The sequence below is a fragment of the Macrobrachium nipponense genome, chromosome 39 (assembly GCF_015104395.2).
Source record: "Macrobrachium nipponense isolate FS-2020 chromosome 39, ASM1510439v2, whole genome shotgun sequence".
NCBI classification, from domain to species: Eukaryota; Metazoa; Arthropoda; class Malacostraca; order Decapoda; family Palaemonidae; genus Macrobrachium; species Macrobrachium nipponense.
In genome coordinates this window covers 50,485,145-50,501,476 of record NC_061099.1, presented here as the reverse complement: position 1 = coordinate 50,501,476, position 16,332 = coordinate 50,485,145, and the positions used below count along the sequence as shown (strand labels likewise).

The window sequence follows — 16,332 nt, the reverse complement described above, 5'->3', positions numbered from 1 at the left end:
AACAAACAAACAAACAAAAATTGTTCCTCAGAAGTCACCGCTTGAAAACTGTTCTTGAATTCCCTTATCTAGGGCACCTTAGTGAGGTTCCCCTCGCAGGGTGTTAGTACCGTCCGTGCATCTCACGTGGTGCACTGCAGGCTTTAATAAAGGTTCTTTGCAACGTCCCTTCGGCCTCTACCTTCAACTCTTTTCATTCCTTGTACTCTGCGTCAGGTCATGCTAGTTTTCTTCCATCTCGGTATCCACCCTCTCCTAACAATTATTTCTTAGTGCAACTGTGAGGTTTTCCTCCTGGTACTACACCTTTGTAACCTTTTACACTTACACACAATTTTCATTTTAGGGCTGAATGACCTCATAGGTTCCAGCGCTTGGCCTGGGGCCTAAACTCTATATTCCATTCCATTACCACGGTTCTAAGGTTCTACACCAGCTGCTATAAATACGTCTACTTTTGAACGAACTTTAACGTGAAACGCATGAGGCTTCTGTTCATTATGACATTCTGAAGGCTTTTGCGGACGTTTCTCGCCATCATTTTGCTACTCAAATATTCATGGAAAACCGAATAGATAATCCTGCCTGATAAATGACCATCAGTCTAAGAAGTAGCCGTAACCTATCAATTCAAAACGCCTTAAAGAGTTAAACAAAATAGGTCTACAATTAGAAGAATAATTGGAAAGCTAGACCTGTGTCATAATGGCGAGCTCGTTAATGTTTTTAGTTGCATTATACTTGAAGGTTAAAAAAATATGAAAAAAACACACACGCACACAATTAGCTTCATTCATATACGTAGAAAGTGTGACCTTACTCATTTTTTGTTTCATTGTTTCTTCAACAATGTGTTTATCGTTCTTATCATCATTATTTATGTCATTTTTTTTCATGACCATATGTCGGCCGCAGTTATCTCCATTGGAGGTCGTCGGCTGTTGGGCATACTTAAGTGCTGCTGTGTCAACGGTCCCTTTTATGATTTTTAGCACTGCTTTATTTTGTTTCTCTTGTCATTGGTTTTGGCCTTTTATAGTAATATATATTATTGGTCTCTGAACTTTTCACCGCTGCCATATCATTATTACGTTGTAGATTATTTCTTTCTCTTACCGAAAGTATCATTCGATAATATTAACTTAATGTATTACCATTATTTTGATGTATGCTACATAATTCTTATCATTTCCATCTATATTTCAATACTATTACCATAGCATTGTATGATACGACGAGATAATGTACACTTTTTTTTTTTTTTTTTTTTTTATCACAGTCATCCTATTCGACTGGGCGGTTTTATAGTGTGGGGTTCCGGGTTGCATCGTGACTCCTGAGGAGTCCACCACTATTCTTTGTGTTCAGTTTCCAGGAGCACACTCTTCTGCATGAGTCCTGGAGCTACTTCAGCATCTCATATTTCCAGGTTCCTTTTCTGGGATCTTGGGATCGTGCCTATTATTTTTATTATTATATTATTCCAGTTTCCTTTCTGGGATCTTGGGATTGTGCCTATTATTATTATTGTATTATTATTGCGTTTAGATTAAGCATTCTTTATTCTTGCAAGGCCATTGTAGGCCTAGTGCACAATTATGAAACAGCGAAGACTATACCAATCGTATTCTATTTGAGTTTTCACGTCACACTTTCTGTATGTGAATATTATATTAACAGTTTTTATACCCTCAAATATTTATTGACCAGACTGTCTGATTTCAATGACTTGAGCATCCCCGACGTCATACCCTCTGGACTATATGTTATGAGAATGACTTGCAGATTCTTGATGGGCCCTGAAATGGAGGCTGCTCTTTAGACATTGTTTTAATTGTCCGCTGGAGCATAGATTGAATCCCGGTTAATTTAAACAATATGCCATAGTAGAGGACTTATTTATTTCTTTTAATTTCGGTGGACTCTATTTCAACCTTTACGATTTATTTGGAAAAATGCTACCTAACATTTTCTCCTACTGAGACGCTGAGTTGAGGTTAGTTTTCTAAAGTAGCAACGAGTTAAGTGTTATCGTAAAATCTTGATTATGGGTAGTGACTCCCCCTGTTTGGTTTCATTTCGTCTTAATGGTCTCCTCTTAATGATTTGTGTTGATGCTGTCATAAGAGGCGCCCTTTTATTTCTCAAGTTCCCTTCCAATTATGATTAATGGTCGCTCATTAGAGGATGCAAGAAACTCGGACCATCTCTTTTTCAGTTGAAGAAGAAGAAGAAGGAAAAAAAAGGGAAGCGCAAACAATCACTTCTTAAACAGAAGCCATAAAAAGTGGAAGAAAAAAGTAGCGCGCTGATAAAAACTCACTTGAGCGGAACCATTGGGATAACGTTCGCGGTGTGGCTAGATGGATTGGCTCACAGAGAGAGAGAGAGAGAGAGAGAGAGAGAGAGAGAGAGAGAGAGAGAAAGATGGCGCCGGTGATGGAATAGTAACCTGTATTTGAACTTGGGTGTCGTGCTGTTTCAGGTACTATAAAAAAAAACTAGTATTTTCGTGGTACGCATATTTGGGTATACTTCAGCGTAAAATGTCAGTGTGAATACTCTGAAAACATATAGTAGAATAAATGACATCTTGGTTGATTTCATGGTTAAAATTGACGTTTAAAATTCTTCTGATTACTGGAGCCCTTTAGAAATAATGCTTTCTTGTTAAAGCCATGGCAGTCAATCTTCCTTCTGTGTTGGATCTTGTCATCTTTCTCAGACGCTCTGCATCGTTTTACATGTGCAGGATCAGTATCTAGTCGAAAGTTCAATTTTGCCTTGTTTGACGAAGCAGATGGGACGATGACCCATAGCACTAGCATTTAGTATGCATTCTATACCCAGCAACACCTAGGGTGTCTCTGTAGAGGTAGGTGCTCCTTTGTGCAAAGGGTCTGACCATCAATTCATTAGCCTCCACTTTATGTTATCTCCTCCCATGCATCATATTTGATATAGTGATAAAGGACGTGCATAGTTTCAAAGAAGTTTTTTATTCGGTTTGTTTTGTTAGTGTCCCTGTTAAGCAGAAATGCCAGACAGTTAGTCTTACAGTACAGGCGGTAGATATAAAATGATGAGGTCAAACATAGAGGCTTTGATAGTTATGAAAGCTGTTATTTTAATTCGATTGTCCTTACCTGGTAAAACCTGAAAGGAACCTCGTAGACGTTTCATGAAACAGTGAAGCAATGGAGAGTTCAACCTTAAGCTTTTCCGGTAGTCCAATTTGACAAATTGTCAGCTATAAAAACTGCCAGTGTCAGTCTCCATCTTACCGATATACTGGTTGATTAAGACATCCGATGGCTCTGCATCCTCGTCACCCCCATGATAACGCGATTTGAGTAAACCTTAGCACATTCTGGTGGTGTAATGAAGTGGTCAAAAATCGTAGTTGTCTCATTAAAGCGCATTACTTTGAGTTTTAATTGAACCCCAAGAGGCTTCAGAACGGGAGTTAAAAGGTGATACTCAAGTGTGAGTGGATTATGAGGGCGGTTGGATGGAGTGCCTATGTGATGAAGCTTGGCAGGCTGCCCCCCCCCCCCCCCCCCCCCTTCCCTCTCTCTCTCTCTCTCTCTCTCTGGTAGTCTGCCTTGATGGACAGGTCTGATCAACAGACCGTATCAGTAAACGAACCGCCCCAACGCGTTTCGTGTCAGTTGAGTTACCAGCCTTTCTCTATATATTTCTTAGGCGACCATTTAGACAAGATTTTAATACCCATAGAATTTAGAAAAAAATTTAGACATGAGTTGCAAACGTGATTGAAAAGCAGCAGTAAAATAGTTTAACATCATCGAAAAATAATAATAATAATAATAATAATAATTAGAGAGCCGTCTTTTATGTATTTTTATGTATATAAACGTCAGTCTTTTATGTATTTTTTTGTATATAAACTTCAGTTATCGCCACCAACCATAAACGAGTACCATTTATGAGCTTTGGGTGAAAGGTGTAGACAGTAGAGAATGCATGTGGTTATGTGTGACACTCTTATTTGGCACGTAGTGTGAAATGATTTGGAGGGGAAGTGAAATGTTAGGTATTTTGGTAGTGTAAGTTCTTGTTGTAATATAAGTATTTTTCGAAAGCAATAAGTCAGTTAATGTTTAACGTTTGAGGATTTGTTTTGCTACTATTTGTATAAATTGTCTTAAATATTTTTGTGCAGAGTATTTGTAACGTTTTTAAGCGATTTAATTGTGTAACATTTTTTAGGTAATGAATATGTTAGCGTAGATTGTATTGTAAATTAAAAGCTAACCTTTACACAATTAATCTATATAGTTCTTGTCTCAGAACTCCTGAGGCATTATCGAAAGGCAAGAACCCCTTCCTTAGCAACCAGGGTGTCGTGGCCCGTGTGATAGACGTCCATTAGATAGAATGAGTGGATCAATCCTGATAGAAGGTGTGTCTCTTGTTATGAATAATTCATCGTCTTCTGCGTTTGTCCCTTGAGCGAAGTGGAGTGGGTGGTACTATTAGCCATCAAGATGGCTCTTACAGCACTTGTAAGAATTTTCGTTGTTTGTAATGGATTTTTTCTGTAATATATCAGAACCGCATATAGTCTTTTCCAGGCATATGTTCCTCACCCATTTATCTAATACTTTACATTGTATTGGCTAATGGCATTTATACAAAAATTATTGTTGCATTCTGTCTTCTTTTGTAGCGTTATAGTCCTAATCATGCTGTCAAAAGGTGTTCTGGCGATGTGCTATGTTACTTAGATAAGAAGTTTACGTTCTGTTAAGTTAGGCTTCTGGTGAACTATTTTCCCTCAATGTAGTCTGCGAAATCCAGTTTCAGCAGTGTAAGTTCTCCATTCAGTTGATAGATAAAGATGGTCGTAACATCTAGTGCCAAGTTCGACCCTGAAGAGAGAGAGAGAGAGAGAGAGAGAGAGAGAGAGAGAGAGAGAGAGAGAGAGAGAGAGAGAGAGAGAGAATGACGTCAGGAATATCGCTCTTGATTCATAAATATTATTGCATTAGAATTAGTAAGTGCCTCTTCCTTTCTCATTCGTGAAACCTCTTGTGTCTTTGCTTTCTGTTTTAAAACCGTTTGCTTTGATGTCTCCTACGATTAGGTCCTTTTGAAGTTGGAAGCGCCAGCAACTCATGTAACTGACGAAATTCCCCCACAGCGAAGAGTGCCAAAAACTTTCATAGAGATCTGAAAGGCCAAGCTTGGGAACGTGAAAGCGATTTTAGAATAGTCAGTAAGAGAGAGAGAGAGAGAGAGAGAGAGAGAGAGAGAGAGAGAGAGAGAGAGCTATCACTTGACAAAAACGACGAGATCAACTCGCCGTTGGGTTGCGTATTAAAACGGGACTCGGTCTAGGAAAAACACAAGACCAGTTCCGGCACCCTGGAGATTGTATCTGGTACCTGATGTTTACATTTGCTTGACAGTCACAATTGTGAAACGCTGTGCGCGTCCGTCCAATCATTATGAAGTACGCATGAGTGTTCTTCAACCCCTAAACCCCCTCCTAATTGCTACATATGTTTACGCCGCTTCTATCTTTCCAATTTTCTTGCTATCGTGTGTATAATTATCTCTCTCTCTCTCTCTCTCTCTCTCTCTCTCTCTCTCTTCGTATATGACCGTGATCGTGATTGGGTGTTTCGACCTTATTTATTGTTTATTTTTCCACCCCGAGAAGAACCACTTATTGGGTAAAATGCTTAGTGTGGCCTTTGTGAAAGTGTAAGTGAATGTGACACTCAAGTAGCGGCGTCGGATCGGTTAACGCTTCTCAGATGTGGTTTTGAGGAAGCTGGCAAGGGAGGGGAGAGAAAGAGCCGATCGGAAGGAAGATAGAAAGATGTTCGCCTTATTTAAAAGAAAAAAAATGCGACTAAATGAGGATACATGATTGAGTATATGTATGTATCGTTGTATGCTGCGAAATATGAGTGAAAAAAATATATTGCAAAATAAGAATGTGTATATATTCAAAAAGATTCAAAGAATTATTGTTAGTATTATTATTTCAGTAGATGAAACCTATCCACCTGGAACTAGCACACCAAAGGGGCAACTGACTTGAAAATTCAAGCTTCCAAAGAATGCTGGTTTTAGCCTCCCACCGCAGACCCAACACCGCAGCGGTAACTAACCATGATACACAGCCAGTGATTTTTCATTGTTTTTGGGGTGACGTGAACCCACGACATCTGAGTGGCATGCCACGACTTTAACCACTATACCAGCAAACTATTTATTTTTGGAGAGAGAGAGAGAGAGAGGAGGTAGAAAATAGTGTAGTATATACATTTATGTTTTATATATATATAATAATATTATATTATATATTATAATATATTATAGATATATATATAGATATATATTTATATATATATATATATACACACACACACACACACACACACACACACACACACATATATATATATATATATATATATATATATATATATATACACGTAAAATAAAAAGGAAAAAATTGAAGGCATTAGAAGTCGTGGCAGGTCAAGTAGATGACAAAAGAAAAGCAAAGGGCTCTGCGGTCAGAATGGTAAAGTATCCTTCCTTAAAAGCAAAAGAAGTCTGCCTGTCTATCAATCTATCTCTGTTTCATCTGCCTTTTTTTCGTAATGTTTAATCGTGCTTCCTTTGTTTTTATTCTATTTATTATTACATAGAATGAAATTTGCAAGAATCAAGTAATTAGCAGAATATATTTTCCTACTGGAACACAGTGATGTATTCCTTGACGTTTAATAAAGCTATTTGTTCGTACATATAAAATACGTACCATATATATATATATATATATATATATATATATATATATATATATATATATATATATATATATATGTAAATTATATTGATATACATATATATACTATATTTACAAATATATATTTACACATTTATGTGCGTTCGTTGATTGATTGATTTATGGTTTTTAGGCATAACGCCAAGTACTGGGGCAACTAAGGCCATTCAGCGCTGAAACGGAAATTGACAGTGAAAAGGTTTGAAAGGTGCAACAGGAAGGAAGTCTCCCAGTTGCACTACGAATCAATTGTTAGGAAAGGGTGGAAAGTAAGATGGAAGAAAGGTAATATGAAGGGAGGTACAGTAAAAGGAATGAAAGTAGATGAAGCTAGGGGCCGAAGGGACGCTGCAAAGAACCTTAAGTAATACCTATATTGCACCGCATGAGTTGCATTGACGGCACTATTTCCCTACGGGGTATGTGTTCGCGTACACAGACAAGATTTCGAAATCGTCCTTGAAAAGCCTTTTCGTTGAGGTTTAAACACGATTGAAGTTGAAATAAGAGCCCGCTTTTATTAGTAGCGGTTTTGTGGGTCTAAGGGAATATTTTAAGTGCTCTTTAAAACTGTAAAAGTGAACTAGATCTTGAGTGGTTAGCCATAGGATGCGCTCATCAAAGCTCTCTCTCTCTCTCTCTCTCTCTCTCTCTCTCTCTCTCTCTCTCTCTCTCTCTCTCTCTCTCCCCGTGTTGTCAATATGAGGTCGTTAACCTTTCCAAAGTAATGATTAAATGACATTAATGCATCTAGTAAGATAAGTGTTGGTCTAATTAGTGCTGCTAGTGCTGCAACCATTTCGTCACGATGACGTTAAAGAACGTCGACTAGACCATACAACTTTTTGCACTTACTAATCTTTTAGGTGCAATCTGACCAAGTTGCTTAAGTTATAGTCTCCATCCTTGCGTTAATTTTTCCTCGTTTAGATGTGTTTCATTAAATAAGTTAATGAGACCCTGAAACAGGTCCAGGGTGGAAAAGGTTTGATGAAGAGATATCCATACATAATCATGAACACGCATCAAGCCACTTGGATTATCTCACTCCTCAGAGGATTATACAGGGTGCAGTTAACTATATATATATATATATATATATATATATATATATATATATATATATATGTGTGTGTGTGTGTGTGTGTGTGTGTGTGTGTGTGTGTGTGTGTGTATGTATGTTGAATGTAGCAAGAAAGTCTGCTTGCTTGAGAATCTCAAAGTCCACATAAGAAGGAGAGTGAAAAATGGGACGTAAAAAGTACTTTCGTAGTTTATTCTATAAAATTAAGTTGAAAATTTAGAATATACTATGAAAGTGCTTGTTCCAAGTCCCGCTTTTCACTCGTTTCTAACATGGATTTTATTATACGTATGTATGTATATACGCACGCCTTTGTTTGAAAGAGAATGAGGTTGCTAACCACTTACTCTTCTCTGTCTTGGCTGGGAAGTGTCATAGTCGGGTAACCACAAAGTAGTACATAATTCACCATGGATTTTTCAAATAGGCCGAAAGTAGGCCTAAACTTGTTTGGCTTTTTTTTTTTAATTGTTAATTAATGACTTTCTCAAACAGTAAATGTATCAAGTGTTGTTTTCTATGGTTTTTCATTTATCTTAGTTTCTGTAGATTTCATTTATTACTTTCCAATCGTTATTTTATTTTTATCATAGCTGTAACTTTTATTATATCTTATTATAATTGTCATTCACCTCGGTGATATCCAGTGCTCTTAATGATTCTGGAATATAGTTAATTATTATTATTATTATTATTATTATTATTATTATTATTATTATTATTATTATTATTATTATTATTATTATTATTAATAGAAAACTTGTATTCCGTGATCTTGGCTTTTAATATTATTGTTACTGTGACTTATATTTATCTTTAAAAGCGGAAGAGTCATCCATATGATTTGGCTGCCTCCGTTTTCTGTCGTTCCACTTTTGTTTAATTTGGTGGTTACTGAAAACGGTACAGCGCTTGCCAAAGTGCCTCTATTTGCTAAACTAACAGTTAATAATGTTTCAACATTTTACATATTGACTCATGTCATTTACAGAAATATATTTACGTCTGAGTAATAAATTATATAAGAAATGCATAATATCATTTTAGCTACTGTAAGTTTCTTGTTACATTTTTTCGTTTTTCTCGTTTTGTTTCGTTTTGTTGTGTTATCGTTGCTGTATTGGGTGTTTCTCTCTCCTTTGTTATCTGAAAAGCTTCTGGAAAGCATACTATTGTTGTTGTGTCGAAGGCACTGACCGCCTGTATTTGGACTTCGGTAACTACCTGAAGATGTTTTTGTCTTCACAGCCTTATATGTGCTAACTGTCTTGTTGCTATTAACTGGTTGCCTAAATTTTGTGTTCTTGTTTTGGTTTTCCCTACTTCAGACTTGGCAGTACCGATAAGGATGTCGTTTCGCTCTTGGCTGTGTTGATGACTTGTTGAAATGAAGATAAAAACGTAGTCATAATACAGTAATTAGCATTTTTTAAAGATATTCTTTCCATTTAAGTACATTTTTTCATTTTATATGACTAATTCCATTGTTGCTAATGGCTATGGTACCGGTATTGCATGCATTTCCGCTTAAGCCTTAATGTAAGAAGATTGAAGCTCGCTATTTGCAAAATATTTACATAATTACCTGTGAATAACTTTTCTTATTCATTTTTCATCCTTTTTCTCCTTTGCTCTCCTTCACTTGCAGGATGCCTTCGTTTGCCGCAGGATTTAGACCTCTCTTCTGAGATACCAGGTAGATCGGCTTGTGGTTTGTGTCGGCATGTCTAGAGGGTTAACGTCAGTAGAGAGAGAGGAGAGAGAGAGAGAGAGAGAGAGAGAGAGAGAGAGAGAGAGAGAGAGATTTGTTTATTCCGTTCCCCAAAATGCAACCTGTGAGCCTTGGTTTGTGGTTTGGTTTCGGCATGGTTAGAATTCTAATTGTATTCAGATTGTCTGTGGCAGTAGCTTGAGGGAGACTGAGTTTTATTTTCCTAACATATTACAATTCAAATTTTTATATTGATTTTTATGACTCAAGTCTTGTGGCTGTGATTTTGCAGCTCAGAATGATTTTTCTGTCAGTTGGTCTTTATTTGCCATTCTGAGAAATTGCTCCGTTAATTTTGAGTAGCCGACTCGCCGGTTTGAAATGTTACTCAGCATGTGTGTGTGTGTGTTTCTTAAGTAGTACTTTTACTTTGATTAGTACGTTACTTTTTAGTGTTTTATCATCGCTCTGAGTGCATGCGAGTGTATTTAGGAATGTTGCTGCACGTGTGTATGTCCCCCATAGACTTAAATCATGTGTCATTCACGTTCAGTGGTTAATTAGTCTTGTATTGGGTTCAGCTGGCGCTGCTCTCCCACAAATCGCATAATCGACGACGTCAAACATCTCCAATTGGTTGTCGATTGTGCACAGATGAATGATGGAGGGTAATGGTGGTTGTTGTGTCTAGAATGCAAAAGGTTTGCTTTTTCCTGTCAAGCTACAGTAGCTTTCCTTAGTTAGACGTCTTTTCTTTGTAGATGTGTCTTGCCAGAACCATTTGTCTATAAATACTGTACTCTGGCATGTATTGTAGTTATGGTTAAGTTTGTGCGTGCGTTAAGATTTATTTCGATAACCTTTAATCCGTACATTGATAATCATTTTGGGAAATTATCCTGTACTACTGTCACTTACCCTACTTCAAGCTTTTTCGGTAACTACTAGTTATTGCACGTTTAAAAAGATCGTAGCTTAAATTTTGAATTTAATTTTGGAGATTTTGCATGATAATAATATAAAATGTTATTCCTGGATTAAATTGTATTTTTTCTACTTAACATCAATTGATTATTTTGAATTGTGGTTGTGAAACTAACATTACTGGCACTAGATCATTCCAATTAACTATTTGCCACGAATCACTGTTTTATATAGTTCACACACACACACACACACACACACACGCACATACACAGAGCTCTCTCACTTGTTAGTATGTATCCAGAAAAAAGCCTTTCACTTACGCAGAGAACCCGTTCATGTGAGACTAACATTTTAAGAACGTTTTCAGATTTATGAATACTGAATGAAGTAGTCACTCCTGTGTTTTAGCGAGAGCTGAGTGTATCTCTTGTGTAATTAGTTAAAGATGCTTATTTTATGAACGCAAACCTACTAATCATTTTAATTGTTGGTTGCATGATACCCATCATAACAGCGCTGTCCGGCGAAGGGAGGTTCTCGTTAGGCTGTAGTAGGCAGCTGTAATTAGAAATTACAATATCGTAATCATTGTTCTCAAAAGATGAAGCAACGTCGGGTGATTTATCAGTGGATGGGAAGAAACAGAGGATACGCCTACTTAGGCCTATAATTTGCATTATACGATACATCCATCTAGTCACGTGTAGAAATATTCGGCAGTGGGTACGTGTGGTGCTTTGGGCTAACTTTGCTTTTTTTTTATTGTGTTCATGCTATATTAAATTTGAATGGACTCAGAGAATTTGGTGTCACATATGCAGGTGAACTATACTAATTATACGAGTAAAATTCTCGCTCTCTCTCTCTCTCTCTCTCTCTCTCTCTTGAGTAAGGGGGTGTGTTTAAAATTTTGTAATCCCTCCCTCGACCAGTGCCTCGTCACCTCTGTTGGCCTCCCTCCGTTTCATCGCCGTTTTATTGTTCCGCCAAAGGTGATTGTCGTACCGATAAGGAAGAAGTCAGATCAGAGAGAGAGAGAGAGAGAGAGAGAGAGATTCTTTTACTCGTACTTTCAATTCTCATCTAAATGCTTCTTCCAGTCCAATTGCAGAGCATAATGGTCTCCCGGAGGGAGTATGGTCGTAACCATATTTCCAAAATGGTTTCGTATTTCTAGTGATGCCCAATGTAACGTGGATTTACTCTTTTGCCTGTTGGTGCCTACGTTATTTTTGTGCATGTCCTTGCAGCTGACTTGTTTATTTGTGTGTTAAGTTAAGTATATCTTAGTGTAACCAGACTATTAGCTGATTAGCAGCTCTTCTAGGGCTTGTCCGAAGGATTAGATATTTACGTGGCCAGGAACCAATTGGTTACTTGGCAACGGGATCTGCAGCTTATTGTGGGATCTGAACCACATTATATCGAAAGATAAATTCCTCTGATTCAACGTTGGTAGAGCGGGGAGTCGAACTCGCGACTGCCAAATCGGTAGGCAAGCACATAAACCACTCGTGAAACAAATCTCCGATAAATTACCTCTTGGAGTGAAAAAACGAAATATATATATATATATATATATATATATATATAGATATATATATATATTATAAATATATATATATATATATATATAAACTCTTGTCCAATATTAACCTCATCTTCAAACCAAGGGCAGTGTGAATAAATTTCATGGGAACTGTTTTCCTATAGCATTTTTTTACGCGTCTGTTATCCAGCTGCCATCAGTGGTGCGTTCATTTTTACGAGGCGAAGGGTTCCTCTCGTAAACATAGCATTTGTGTTGTTTTGGCGGTTTGAAATAAGGTCAAGATATGGAGGTCACGACCCTCGCTGTTTCTATCAGCTGGAATATCTTCATTCTGTTCCAGCCAAAGTGGCATCTTGAAGGTGATCTGTGTGAACATTTTCTTTATTTATTTATTTATTTATTTATTTCTTCGTTTCCATGTATGTGTTGATACGCTGCTTGAAAATGAACGTTAGAACCTTAAGTTAGCTGGGTTTAATATTATATGGATAATTGATTTTGCCCGACGTTTAGAGGATTTAAGTGATTATTTACATTCTAGTTGTCGTATTTGAATTTATCTTAGTATTTTTTTACATGTACAAGAAGTATGTGATTGGATATTTGTGCGTACAGAGAGAGAGAGAGAGAGAGAGAGAGAGAGAGAGAGAGAGAGAGTGCATTGGTAGTAGTACTGCGGGTAAGTCGTTAGAGAGAGATACCCAATTTCGGGTATGCTGCTATTGTACTTTCATGCCCTTATCTCCTGTTAACAGCTTGAGAGGAATGAGAATCTAACCATCTTTAAATACATCGATATACCCTCATACCTCTGGTGCTCCTAAGTTCCTCTACCCGCCCTTCCCTTATTGGGCAGTGCCCATTGATGCTTAATAACAGGCTTAGAGATTGCCCGCCTTAAATCATCTGAATAAGCATTGACACCACATGCTCGAGAAGATGTGATTCTGTCCGTGGAAGCTTCGTACTCCTTTAGTCTCTATGGGTAACATCTACGCAAGTTTTACTGTAATTGAGTTAACCTTACACATATTTATTTGGCTTGCGTTTCTTTCAAGTTTGTTTTCGAGGAGTTCCTTTTGACAAAAATGTCTGTGACATAACACAAACGGCCCTTTTCTTTATATTAAAGTCACTTGACTAAGTATAGTTTTGTAGATTTAAAATCTTTATTGGTTATGTTAATTTTTTGTAAAGATTTCTTTGAGATGTAAGGTGGCAGATGTCCCAAAAGAATTGACGTTTACGGTCTGGTTCCTGTAATCGTCAACTGAATTTGGAAGGACATATAGTATATATGCGTGTGTGTGTGTGTGTGTACGCATAAGTATATATCCATCCAGAAAAAATGTTTGTTTAAACATTTGTATACGAGTACTTACGAGTTTATGGGTTTTTGTATATATCCATCCAGAAAAAAATGTTTTTTTAAACATTTGTATACTAGTACTTAAGAGTTTATGGGTTTTTTATTTGTTTGTTTATTTGTTTATTTATTGATTGATTGATTGATTTTTTTTATTTATTTGTTTATTTTAGTATTTATTTATTTATTTATTTTAGTCTACGTGCTGATGAACCTACATGCCTGTTCGCCTCATAAGTTTTCATACTATGCACTGAATGTAAGTGCATATCTTGGATTTTTGGAAAAGAACTTATTTTTTTCGTATTATTTTTCTAGTCAGCTCTTCAATGAAAAGGGCTTCAAGTATGTAGGACCTTTAGACTGTCCCACCATGTTCCATTACCGTTGCCATCACTAACCTGAGCTCCCCCCCCCCCCCCCCCCCCCCTCGCGGGAGACGCGGAACATCGTCCACACTTTATTTATGCTTCGAAATGAATCCCTCTCATCTTTATTATTGAAATATTCTGCGGCCTAGAAGAGGCAGAGGAGGGAAGTGGAAGATAAATGAGCATCATAGGGTGAAATTAGTTTATTTCCTGTATATCGGCTCCGGCGATCGCCTGACGATGTACTGCGTCGGGACCATATTTGTTGGCGACTAAAAACGGTTCGTGTTGCCGTATATGGTCCGGCCTTGTTCTCCTCCATTGCAATTTACAACTTTTCTAATGTGTTATTAAGCGGCGCCCCGTTGCGGACCGGGTCGATTGATCTGAACACCCCTGTTTTTCACTTAGTTGACTGAATCAAGGCTCTCTCTCTCTCTCTCTCTCTCTCTCTCTCTCTCTCTCTCTCTCTCTCGTCCTCTTCAGCTGGGTTAAAGAGACGCAATGAGTGTGAGATTTTATCAGTTGTGCTTTTGCTTACAGTGTGCACATTTATTTCATCTAAAGCTGATTGTGTTCGGCATAATTTCCTTACTATATTTTGATAGTTTTTGTAAAAAATAAAAATTAAATAAATAAATAAAATAAAAGTACGACTTTTTACGTATGGTCTATGTTTTGGGGAAGGAGGTTTCGATACCACTGTACTTCCCTACTCTAAGGACTGTCGGAACTCGGGCAGATTGTTCTTAATGTTACGGTAAGGATAATAATCACTGGCGAGTCGGTCACACGTGATGCCTTAGTTGGCGTTCCTGGTGCCCTTTTATAGAAGCTGTAAGTGGTTCTGCCATCACACGTGCCCTGCTGGAAGGTGTGATTTATGCGCCTTTGTTCCAAAGTTGGGGTTGTTTTATTTTAACAGGAGCCTCCTGAGGTCGTTTCCTTCCATGATTATCACCTTCCGCAAGGTCCGGTGATTGGTCGACGTCGCAGGTTATCTCGGTGATTGCCTACTGATGAGGAGCCGCTGATAAAGCTAGATCTTGTTTGCAAGGTGCTACATGGTTTGGAAAGGTCAGGCGAGGTCATGGATGTGATACTGTTCCATTGCTTGTTAGTGCTCACTGACTCTTGATTTGGCTTATTCCCTCACTCGGTTTTGAAGTTTAAAAGCTTTGTTAAGGGAAGTGGTCATTTTTGTCGAGTTATCTTTTCATCTGTTCAGAGTGACTGGTGCTTGCTTTTGTAGTCGTAAATTCGTGGGAACGTCACCTAAATTTTCATTTGCACGTGGGTGGGTTTGAGAAGTCTTTTCAAAGTTAGAGACAGTATATTTTTATTCTTTGTACAGGTAACTTTCGAACCATCATTACCTGTTGAGACCCAGTTTCTCGTAAACCGTCTGATTGGTAATATTTATCTCCTTTGCATCCGAATAGATTTAATCGAAGTGAATAGTGTAGATTCTGTGAGCGTGTTACCTTAGGGTGTTGGGTGCATGAGTCAAGTATATTCATAAGGATTTGACCTTCATGCTATGCACAAGGGAATCAGCTTAATCTTACGCGAAACTTATACACACATAATCATGCATTATTCCTTGCAAACACGGAACTTTTATTTTGTCAGTTTTTTTCTTCCTGAAGTTACCGAGCGACCCGAATATACAAGTGCCTTTTGGCCTAATTTGACGTGGTTATTAGATCTCGCAGATTTGATGGTGGGTGTGTAGCTGCCAAGAATTGAGTTACCATGTTTCTTCCGCAAGGATTCTGAAGCTGGCGGGACCTCGTGGTTATATTCATAAATATAAGCAACACCCTTTACGATTTTGCATAAAAACTTGAGGAGGATAACTGAAACGCATAAAAAACTTTACTGAACTTCTAATTCCATGTTGTGCTAGTTCTTTAACTCGTACTTAACCTGACGGATGCGTACATAGTAAATAAGTTTGTGTATATAACATGAGATATATATACATATATCTATACATACATTTATATATACTAATATTATATATATCTATATATTTAATATGATATATATATTATATATATATATATAAGATTATATTATATATATGTGTGTGTGTGTGTGTGTGTGTGTGTGTGTGTGTGTGTATATATATATTTATATATATATATATATATATAAACCCACACCTTAATACATGAAAATAATAGAAAAGAAAACTCTTAAAATTATCAAATTTCTTACCGTCATCTGTTTTCGGAAGATGGTGCAGTTACCACACTCTTGCGGCTTGATTTGGTAACCCACCCCCATAAGAAGCGGCAGAGGTGAAAATCAATGGTATCTATCGATAACAGAGGAGATGATATATGAGGATGGTAATTGCTGTCTTTCTTCAGCCCTACTTCGTGGGCTTTGTTGATTTTCAGATGGAGAAGATAAATACTGCGCCACCGCCTATTGTCAGACTGGCAACTCTCTCTCCTCTCTCTCTCTCTCTCTCTCTCTCT

General features: G+C 37.4%; 1 protein-coding gene across 7 annotated transcripts in view; it reads left to right on the top strand.

The window, feature by feature from the left end:
• Positions 1 to 16,332, top strand: part of LOC135210339 (pleckstrin homology domain-containing family G member 3-like) — a 611,354-nt gene that overhangs the window by 474,181 nt on the left and 120,841 nt on the right. For 6 of the 7 annotated variants that reach the window (XM_064243231.1, XM_064243230.1, XM_064243233.1 and 3 more), the window contains one exon: positions 9,565 to 9,612. The exons of the other annotated variant lie outside the window; for it this stretch is intronic. In XM_064243231.1, coding sequence (XP_064099301.1) covers positions 9,565 to 9,612 — 48 coding nt within the window. The remainder of the gene's footprint in view (positions 1 to 9,564; positions 9,613 to 16,332) is intronic. 7 annotated transcript variants of the gene reach the window in all.